Raw genomic sequence first — 11,661 nt, 5'->3', positions numbered from 1 at the left:
ACTGAATCAATCCACCTCATAGAGGGCCTTCCCCTCCTGCACTGTCCCTCCACCCTCCCAAGCATGATGTCCTTCTCCAAGGACCGGTCCCTCCTTACAACATGCCCAAAGTATGGTAGACGGAGCCTCTAGTATGGGTTAGGTAAAGTAAATCTTAGTCCTCTTTAACTTTTACAGAAGTACAGTTATAAACTACTCCATCTGGGATTTTCTATTGCTCTTCTGTGTATCTTTGTTTCTTAATCTTGATTAAGCTTTGAGAGAGACTATGTAAGTTTTCTTTGTCACTCCCCGAAATGACCTCACGCCAAGTAAGTCTTTAGTAATTGCTCCACAATGCTGGATGATTCACTGAAGGGTCATCATAAAGGCACTAGTGAAACTAATGGTCAAAGTACATTATAAGATAACCTCTTTATAAAAAAACCTGTCACTATTCATTTCCCCTCTCATAGATGCAAATTTGTAAAACAAACTTTTCATTCATATGCATAATCCAAATTAAAAACTGGAAAGCTTAGCTAACTAACTCCTTGATTTTCTTTTTTTTTTAAATTAATTGTAATGATAGTTTATAGAGACTTAGGGTTTCCAGTCATTCATTGTTATACTTTTCTCCCTGCTCACCCCTTCTCCCCCAGTTTACTCTTCTTGAAGAGTAAAACTCTTTCACTGTTATGCAATCTCTCCCCCCAAGTCCACTCCACTGTGCAGCCTTCATTCTGGACTCCTGTCATGATAATAATACCCAATCATAAATCCCTTTTAAACCATTCCATTTTTCCCCTTATGTGTTTCAATGTAGTGTACTTCATTCCTCCCTCCTTCTCTGCCTTTCCTCAACCCCAATGTCAGTCCCGTTTTACAACAGTGGTCCTATGCAATATTTGTCCATTTGTGACTGAGATATTTCACTCAGCATAATGTCCTTCAGGGTCATCCATTTTGCATAATGTTTCATGAGTTCCTTGTTTTTCAATGCTGCATAGTAGCCCATTGTGTAACTATGTCAGAGCTTTTCTATCCATTCATTTGTTGATGGGCACTTGGGTTGGTTCCAGGTCTTTGCTATTGCAAACAAAGCCACAATAAACATGGGTGTGCATATATCTGCTTGGGTGGTGGTTATGGTTTCTTTAGTGTAAATTCCCAGTAGTGGAATTGCTGGGTCAAATGGTGTTTCTATTTGCAACTTTTTGAGAAAGTGCCATACAGCCTTCCATAGTGATTGTACCATTTTACACTCCCACCAACAGTGAATAAAAGTTCCAGTTTCTCTACAACCTCACCAGCATTTGTTGTTTGCTGCTCTGTTAAATTTTGCTATTCTTACTGGGGTGAGATGATATCTTATAGTTATTTGATGTGTATCTCTTTTAGAGCTAGGAATTTTGAACAGTTCTTCATGTGTTTGTGTGCCATCTGAATGTCTTCTTTAGTGAAGTGTCTGTTCTTATCCTGTGTCCATTTTTCAATTGGGTTATTTATCTTTATATTGTTGTGGCTTGATTTTCTTTTATCTGATCCAGAAGTAGCTGTAGCCATGTTTCCTTGTGATTCAAACTTAAGTGCTCTCAGGCACTATAACTTTATGGGAGTTTGGTTTATCCATGCTCTATACTTCCATAAGTACATATCCTCCATAGCAAAGTTCTCCAACTTTTCAACACATATATTATTATGTTACTTCCTCCTACTTCTAACCAAACTTCCAGGAAACATCTGGGATAATATCAGTGTTTGTGTTTGATCAGAACTACCTCCTCTGATTTATTCATTTGGAAATGACTAATTTCAACTGTTAGGTTTGAAGCGAACATAGACAAATGTGTATGTCTCAGGAGTTTGCCAACATTTAACAACAGAGACATCAAATCATCAATGAAAACCCTAAAATAATGTTCCCTTCCACTGCACCAGAGAGCTCCGGTGGCCTAGTGGTAAGAAGCTGCATGGCTATCCCAAAGACATATGGTATGAATCCTATAAGGGAGGAGGACAGGTAATCTCCTCCAGTTTATTGCCTCTGAAAACCCACTGGAGGGTCAGCCAAGGTTCAGTTCTCACTTGATAGCACACAACAACAATCACCTCTGTCCTTAAAAAAAAGATAAGCCTCTGAGGTGTTTCTCAGTACCATAAATACTGTTTTCTACTTTCAATAATTCTGGATAATTACTGACTATTCAAAGAGAATCACAAAGTACCTTAAGCAGAATTTTAGAATCAGTTTTATTTTTTAAATTTAATGGTCTAGAATACTAGTTCTCAAACCTGACTACATATTGGAATCGCCTACAACATCTTTGAGGATCTCTGGTGGTGTAGTCCATAGGGAATGGGCTGCTAACAGAAAAGTGATGCCTCTCTGGTAGTTAGAATCTACCTGGGAAGAAAGATGGGCAATCTCCTCCCAAGCGATTTACAGCCTCTGAAAATCTGCTGGAAGGTCAACTCCTCTGAGTAGGTTCAGACTCAAAGGCAATGAGGTTTTTAAAAGACATTTTCATAAATACCAATGCCTAATAAACCTGCTGTCAAGGACCTCTGTAAAGTATGAAAGAGTAAGGATATGAGTTTAAAGACTAAGGTACACCTAGCTCAAGTCATGGTTATTTCTGGTTGTTTCATCTGCTTGTGAAAGTTGAGCAATGAATTAGGAAGAATGAAGGATAATTGATGCCTCTGAACGTGTTAGAGAACTGAATATACAACTGCCAAAAGAATAAACAAATTTATCTTGAAAATGCGACCAGTTTGTTTCTTAGAGGCAACTGTAGTGAGATTTATGTTATAAGAAGAAGCCAGTACTTGAAAAAGGATGTCCTTCTTAGAAAGACTGAGGGTCAGAGAAGGAGAGGAAAATTCTCAAGAAGACAGGTTGATACAGTGACTGCAACAACTGGCTTACCCATCACGAAGAGTGTGAGGGTGTCACACAATTGAGCAAGGTTTTCTCTGCTGTTCGCAGGGCCACATGAGCCGGTGCTGTTGCTAGGTGCTGCTGGGCACTCACTAGGACCTAACAGTATCTACTCTTCTTCTCACTCAAAGACTGACCTAACACATCTAAAGCGAGACCTAGAACAATATCAATAGTGCCTTTAAAAGTGCTTCAGCTATACTTACTGAAGCATAATTGAAAAATATATTTTTTAATTTCAATGAACATCTACAGAGATTTTGGAATTCCATTCATTCATTGTTGCACTTTTCTCCCTGCCCACCCCACACCCACCCCTGAAAAATATTGTAGCTATGTGTGGTGGGAAAACTGATGAAATTATAAAGTCTCAGTTTTGAGTACTGTTCCAGTGTCTATGTCCTGGTTTTGATCACTGTCCTAAGGTTATGCAACATGTTAATTGTACGGGAAGGTGGCTGAAGGATATATAGGAAGTTTCTGGATTACTTTCTAAATTTCCCCCAAATTTAAAATTACTCCAAATTAGAACTTTTTGAGGAGTGCTTTACTATAAAAATCATACCGAAATATCAATGTTATGCATGGAGTTTACTACCACTAAAATCAGCTGGGGGTGGCAGGGACTGTATAGAGAGAATATAGATGAAATGAGAGTGTTAACAAGGTGATGACTATCGTCTGTAAGTAATGAGCATGTAAAGGTTCACTGTGTTTGTCTACATCAGTGTATGTATGTGTGAAACACTGGAGAAAAAAAATGTTCCAGATGATTCTAATACGCAACCAGGGTCAAGAATCATTTCTCTGATATAACTGGCTCTCTGACTTTTGAGTTAGTCATTTAATCTCTCTGTATCACATATTCCTAAATGGCAAATGAAATATTTAGAGATTCTAAAATGATAAGCAGCATCACAAAGTAAATTATTCTAAATTTGTCTCTGAAAATTAATGTTACAGATGAATCTTAGTACAAAAGTAAAAGATGGGGTAGTTTTATGTTTACAATAGCATTTTTAAAAAAGAAGTTCTTAGAAACACTATTTCCATGAGATATAGAGGTAAAGGTTCTGAACTCAAATAAGTTTGAAAGGTGCTGGTTTATAAAAAAATGCCTCATGGATGTTAATATGAGAATATGCACTGGGGCTCTCTAATGCATAATGAAATAAGGAAAGGTTGACCTTTACATAGGACTAGTTTTATAGAAGGGAGTTCTGGTGTCTTAGTAATAAGTAGTTGTGTTGCCACCCCAAAGGCACATAGTGTAAATCTGCAAACTCTCTGAAGGAGAAACATAGGCAATCTCCTCTGATGTGATTTAAACCTCTAAAGATCAACTGAAGAGTCAGCTATCAGTTGGTTCTGACTTGATGGTACATAACAACTTTTGTATAAAGAATCCCTGGTAGTGCAAATAGTCAAGTGTTCAACTAAATTAAAATTTGGAAGTTTAAATCCATGAAGTCACTCCAGGGAGAAAGACGGCTGTTGGTAGGTGCTATGGACTCATTGGTTCTGACTCAGAGCAACTCTATGTATGAACATAGAACTCTACGCATGAACAAAGCAATGCTCAGTCATGCTCCAGGCTCACAAATGATACTGTGCTTGAACCTACGGCTACAGGCACTGTGTTAATGCACCTCACTGATGGACTTCTTTTTTGCTCACCCTCTACTTTATCAAACCTGATGTCTTCCTGCAGTGATTGTCTCCTTGTGATAACAGGCCTGAAGTCTCACTATATTTGCTTCTAAGGAGTATTCTGGTCATACTTTTTTAAAAAGAGATATTTATTTGTTCTTTGGCAGTACATGGTACATTCAATATTCTTCACCAACATACCAATAACTGTTCTTTCTTATTTATTGTCCAACTTTCACATGCATTTGAAGAAATCTTGGGTCATGTGTACTTTAGTTCTCAAAGTAACATCTTTGCTCTTTAGCATTTTAAAGAAGCTCTTTGCAGCACATTTGCCCAATACAATATATTTTTCAATTTTTTGACTGTTGCATCCCTGAGCACTGTTGTGGGGCCATGTAAATCTTGGATAACTTCAGTTTTTATCTGTTTATCAATGCATTGTGTATTGGTCCAGTTATGAGAATTTTTATTTTATTGATGTTGAACTGTAGAACATACCAAAGGCTATAGTCTTTAAGCTTCATTAGTAAGTGCTTCAAGTCTTCATTTTCAGCCAAGTATAGTTATATAAAAGATTACAATCAAGAAAATCAGATGGGATAGTTATATTCTTTCACACAAGGTCACTAAGAATTAAAATCCACTCCACATAGCACCTAACAACAGTTTTACAGAATTTATTTTGGAAAATAATGCTTTTGAGTAGTGAATTTAAAATTCCAACTGATGCAAGAAGCCTCAGTGCCATTGGTCAGCTTATTAAAATAGTAATTCACAGGACATGCCATATACATATTTGGGCAAGAAAGGAATCCTGTATTCAAACAAACAAAACCCCAAGGGCCTGATGACCAGTCATATTTGGTAATTAAAGCTCAGTAGAGGGTAATTAATGTGTAAAATTAACATATAAATGCAATGAGCAATTAATTCATATAATAAGTTTACAATCGGTGAAAGGGCTACATAAATGCCAAGCAACTTAAAAACGAATTTTTAATAGTTTTCTAATCAAAGGGGCTGAACTCGCTCAGCATTACTGAAAGAACTGAAGAACAAATTCAAGCCTTGAGTTATGACATTAAAGGATGCTTTGGGCAGAATATTAAATGGTCCAGGAAATATTAAAAGGAGATGGAAAGACATAAAATTGTGGTGTACAATTACCTAGGGAGAAGATGAATATTGCATGCAATGACTACATTTCTAAGTTACTTTCTGAGATGACTGTTCTAACTAATGAAGTTAATGATCTGCTTCTAGTATGTTAAGTGAAAGTATCATGGTTTGTATTTTATATTAGTTTTGGGGAATGAATCACTCAATATCACACTGTTTGTACCTGCACTACAACTTTCAATTTCATATGTTTAATTCTGTTTTGTCATTGACATATTTTGGAACACCAAGGCAGGAATAACACTTTAAAAATTTAAAAAGGAGATGGAAAGAGTATACAGAGTCATTGTACCAAAAGGAATTGGTGGACACAGAAGAATTTCATGAAACAACATATTAACAAGAGCCTATGGTGATGAAGGAAGAAGTTCAAGCTGCTCTGAAAGAATTGGCAAAAAACAAGGCCCCAGGAACTGATGGCATACCAATGAAATATTTCAATAAACCAAAGCTGCCCTGGATGTGCTCGCCAAGTTGTGCCAAGAAGTCTGGAGAATAACCACCTGGCCAACTGACTGGAAGAGAACTGTATTTGTTCCCATTTCAAAGAAAGGTGACCTGACAAGAGTATAGAAATAATTGAACAATATCATTGATAACACATGCAAAAAAGATTCTGCTCAAGATCATCCAAAAACCACTGAAACAGCACATCACCAGAGAATTGCCTGAAGAATAGAAGAGTTTAGAAGAGGGTTTAGAAGGAGCCGTGATACTAGGGATATTGTAGCTAATGTTACATGGATCTTGGTTGAAGGCAGAGAGTACCAGAGGAATGTTTATCTGTGTTTCAACTGTGTAGATTACAATAAACTGTGGCTGACTCTGAGAAAAATGGGAATCCCAGAACACTTGATTGTGCTTATGTGAAACCTATACTTTAGACCAGGAGGCAGTTGTCAGAACAACAGAGCAAGGAAACACTGCATGGTTCAAAATTGGGAAGGGTGTATGCCAGGGATGTGTCCTATCTCCACACTTTTTCAATATATATGTGGAACAGATTATATGCAGGAGTCTGGGCTTTATAAGGAGGAATGTGGCATCTGGATTGTAGGAAGACTCATCAACAATCTGCATTATGCAGATGACACAACCCTGCTTGCTGAAACGGAGAGGGACCTGAAGCGCTTGTTGCAGAAGGTCAAGGACTGCAGCCTCCAATATGGATTGAAGCCCAACATCAAGAAAACAAAGATTCCCACCACTGGGCTGATTGGAAGTATCATGATAGATGGTGAAGAGCTCGAGACTGATAACAGTTTTAGTTTGCTTGGCTCCACAATCAACACTCTTGGTACCAGCAGCCAGGAAATGAAAAGATGAATTGCATTGGGAAAGTCTGCTGTCAGAGACCTCTCCAAAGTACTGAAGAGCAAAGATGTCAGTCTGGAGACTAAGGTATGCCTGATACAGGCCATGGTCTTTGCTTGTTATGATAGAAGGAGAATTGATGCCTTTGAGCTGTGGTGTTGGAGTATTGAATATACCATGGACTGCTAGGAGAACTAACAGGTTTGTCCTGGAGAGGGTGAGACCAGGCTGCTCCTGGGAGGCAAGGATTCTGAAGCTTTGACTAACATACTTGGGACATGTTGCAAGGAGGGACCAGTCCTTGAAGAGGGATGTCATGCTTGGGAGGGTGGAGGGATAGTGCAGGAGAGGAAGAACCTTGATGAGATGGATTGATTCAGTGATTGGGGTAATGGGGGTAGGTGTGTCAGAGACAGTAAGATTGGCACAGGATGAGCAGGGTTTGGGGCTGTTGTATACAGGGTAGCTATGAGTCACAGGTGCCTCGATGGCACATAACAATAAAAGAGTAGTATTTATTTCATGAGAGAATACAAGCATATAAAATTTTATGGAAGACTGAGTACTAAAATATTGGCAGGGTGAGCAGATTTCAATTTGTCACTATAACTAATGAATACATGGTAATCTCTACAATTTACTCATCATTAATTTGCAGCAATTCTCAGTTCTTGCTCCCTCATCTCCATTTTCTGCTCTTACCTGAGTCAATGACCAGGACAAGGTCATTTTGTTAAACAACTACTGGAGGTGCATGGTGAACAATTTAGAATGAATGATGCTATGGAAGCTATGCCAAGTTGCAGGTTGGTCAAAGAGACATTTAAATACTTAAAAGTACTTAAAGGTACTTACTGATGAGTGTTGTTGTTATTTACCATCGAGTCACCTATGACTCATAGCAACTCTATGTACAATAGCTCTGAACTCTGTTCTATCCTGAGCCAGTCTCATTGTCTCTGTTACATTTACCCCTAATACTATAGTTACTATGTCAATCCAACTCATCTGGGGTCTTCTGTGCTGTCCAAGCACCCTTCCAAGCCCGATGTCCCTTTTCAAGGATCCGGTCCTCCTGGCAACATGTCCAAAGTATGTGAAATGGAGCTTCAATATCCTTGCCTCCAAGGAGCAGCCTTGTTTCACCCTCTCTAAGATAAACTTGTTAGTTCTCTTGGAAGTCCATGGTATGTTCAATACTCTTCTCCAGCACTACAACTCAAAGGCATCAATTCTTCTTCTGTCATGTTTGGTCATTGTTCAGCTCTCTGAAATATAGCAAGTAATTGTGAAGAAGATGGTCTGAATCAGGCATACTTTAGTCCCGAGATGACTACACAGTGTTATACCATGCTCTAGGGAGCTCTAGTGGCCTAGTGGTAAGAAGCTGTGCTGTAATCCCAAAGGCACATGGTTTGGATCAACTAGCTGCTCTGCAAGAAAAGGACAGGCAATCATCTCCCGTGCAATTTAGTGCCTCTGAAAATCCAGCTTTAGTGCTGGAGAAGAGTGCTGAACGCACCGTGGACTGCCAAGAGAACAAGCAGTTGTGTCCTGGAGATAGTGAAACCAGGTTTCTCATTGGAGGCAAGGATTTTGAAACTCTGTTCCATATACTTTGGACATGTTGCCTGGAGGAATCAGTCCTTGGAAAGACATGACTGGAAGGGCAGAGGGTCAGCACAGAAGAGGAAGACAATGAATGACTGTGGCAATGGGGTCAGTTGTGTCAGGAGCAGTGAGGCTGGCTCAGGATAGGGCAAGATTCAGAGTCATTGTTCATAGGGTAGGTTTGAGTCATAGTTGACTTGATGGCACTTAACAACCATCACCACGACCTTTGGGGTTGGGTCACAACCCATTTTATAGTTAAAGAAACTGAAACAAAACAAAAAAAATCAAGTAACTTGTCCAAGCAAATAAATAGTGAACCAAGGTTTAAACAACCAGCTTAATCCAGCTCTGAGGACCATTCTTTTCAGCATTGCAATTTACTGCTAGGAAAGACAACCTACACTAAAGAATGGAAACAAATCTTTGTTAGAAAATGATTACTTCCCGAAAGCTGGGCTCACTGGCAATATTACTCATAGGAAACAGACTCAGGAGGCATAGCAAATCACAATAATGAGTCAGCAATATTATCCTCCCTGGCCTCCCATTATGATTTACCTCTTTGATTCGCTTAACCAGAGCATTCTGGTCAAAAGCCACGGCCTCTGCACACTGATGTAAGTGATCCTGGTATCGGAGGCAGAGTTGGAGCACCTGCTGAGAATCCAATTTCTCCAGTTTGGTATTTGTTGGGGAAGTCTGGCCACTCAAGAGCCCTTCAAAGAATAAACAATGAAATTATATGAAACAAAATTACTGCTAATAATTTTGAGAGTCAAATTAATATGCTAATAAGTTCACTTTTGTTTTAAATTATTTGTATCCAAAATCAAAACCCATGGTAGCAGAGTCCAAATAACAAAAGACATGCCACACTGGAGGAATGTGCTGTTAAGGTTCTCTTTAAAATACTACGGCAGAAGGATGTTATTTAAAGACTAAGGTGTGTCTGACCCAAGCCTTGGTGTTCTCAATTGCTTTATATGCATCTACGAGTTGGACAGTGAGTAAGGAAGACCAAAGAAGAAATGATGCCTTTAACCGTAATGTTGGGCATAAGACTGCCCAAGGAACAAACAACTCTGTCTTAGAGGAAAAGCAACCAGAGTGCTCCTTAGAGGGAAGGATGGTGAAACGTCATCCCACACTTTGGGCATGCTGTCAGGAGTGATTAGTCCTTGGAAAAAGACATCATGCTTGGAAAAGTAAATGGTCAGCAAAAGAGAAGTATGCCTTCCACAATGACACAATGATAGCAACAGTGGGCTTAATTAAGCATGGAGATCGTGAGGACAGTACAGAATAGAGCAACAAGGTTTTAATCTGTGTTCACAGGGTCAGTAAACTCAGTCAACTCCATGGCTCCTAACAGCAAAAATAACAACCATTTTCTGAGGAAGCTTGAAACATATTTAAAAAAAATAAATAAAATCCGTTGTAGTGATTAAAAAAAAAGTGTTTCATTGACTCACTTGAGTCTCAAAAAATCTGACACATCTTGCCACAGATCCCAGAATATGCAAGATTGGAGAGAGTTTTTTAAGAGTAAGCTGAGTCAAATTTTCTACAACAGAATGAAAAAAGGTTGTGGTAATCAATGCAAACTACAGAGGCAATGAATACTAATTTTCCCTTCACTCTTGAGTCCCAGGAATCTACTTCCCTCATATTGATGACTGAATCACACCTAGTCTTCTGATATGAGGAGGAGAGAAGACAGAGAGCTGGATTCATATGGAGATGGTGAATTGTCTCATTTTTAAGATACAAACTGCAAACTCAGGTTCAAATTAACCCTTATAAATGTTCTGAATACACACTAGGTAAATATTTTTCTGTTTTTAATTTGCTGTTGTTAGGTTCTATTGCATCAACTACAACTCATAGTGGCTCCATTAAAACAGATTGAAATCTTGCCCTGTCTTGTACCATCTTTACCATCTCCAATATTCTTGAGCCTATTAAATGAGGTCTGTACTCTCCTATCAATCTTCATATTGTCTGCTAATACAGCCTATAGCTCAGCCAGCTAATTTGTATTACCTGCTTTGAATTTACACCAAATGTTGGGAATCAGGAAGAAGAATCAGTAGTCAGAAAACATGGACTTGGTGACAGAAATGAGGCTGGGGATAGAATGATAGAATTCTTCACAATGAATGATTTATTCATAGCAAATACCTTTTATAAGAAACATAAATGTAGGTTACGCACATGGGTTTTACCTCATTGTATGCACACAAATCATACTGATTACACCTGTGGAAGGAACACAGGTTGGAGAAGTTCAATATCAGTGGGGAAAACGAGGCCAGGTGCTGAAAGCAGAACAGACCATCAACTACTCATATGTAAGATCAAATTAAAGCTAAAGAAGGTCAAATCAAATCCACAGGAATCAAAATTTTACTTTGAGTCTGTCCCACCTGAATTTAAAAATCTACTCAGGAACAGATTTGAGGCCTTGAACACTAATGAACGCAGACCAGATGAGCTGTGGGAGGATATCAAGAGTATCATCCATGAAGAATGCAAAAATTCATTACAAAGACAAAAGCAGAAGAAAAGATCAAGATGATGTCAGAAGAGTCTCTGAGTACTGCACAAGAGTGCCAAGAAGTCAAAGCAAAGGGAAGAAATCAAGAGGTTAAGGAGCTGAATAGGAGGTTTCAAAGGGCAGCATGGGAAGACAAAACAAAGTATTATAATGAAATGTGCAAAGATCTGGAGTATGAAAATCAAAAGGGCTGAACTTGCTCAGCATTTCTTAAGCTGAAGGAACTAAAGAACAAATTCAAGCCTCGAGTTGTAATACTTAATGATGCTATGGGCAGAATACTGAATGATCCAGGAAGTATTAAAAGAAGATGGGAGGAGTATAGAGTCAATGTACCAAAAAGAATTGGCTGTCACAGAAGACTTTAAAAAAACAACATATGATCAAGAGGCAATGGTGATGAAGGAGGAAGTTCAGGCTG

The 11,661-nt window shown here is 38.7% G+C and overlaps 1 protein-coding gene across 1 annotated transcript in view; it reads right to left on the bottom strand.

The window, feature by feature from the left end:
• LOH12CR1 (loss of heterozygosity, 12, chromosomal region 1) overlaps positions 1-11,661 on the bottom strand; it is a 158,216-nt gene that overhangs the window by 23,271 nt on the left and 123,284 nt on the right. The window contains exon 3 of the mRNA XM_006888413.1: positions 9,242-9,399. Within this exon, the coding sequence (XP_006888475.1) occupies positions 9,242-9,399 (158 nt within the window). The remainder of the gene's footprint in view (positions 1-9,241; positions 9,400-11,661) is intronic.

This window comes from Elephantulus edwardii, unplaced genomic scaffold, assembly GCF_000299155.1.
Source record: "Elephantulus edwardii isolate Elephantulus edwardi_28Jun2011 unplaced genomic scaffold, EleEdw1.0 scaffold00067, whole genome shotgun sequence".
Taxonomy (NCBI): domain Eukaryota; kingdom Metazoa; phylum Chordata; class Mammalia; order Macroscelidea; family Macroscelididae; genus Elephantulus; species Elephantulus edwardii.
Note: the sequence above shows the minus strand (reverse complement) of the source record. Positions and strands in the feature narration are given on the sequence as shown.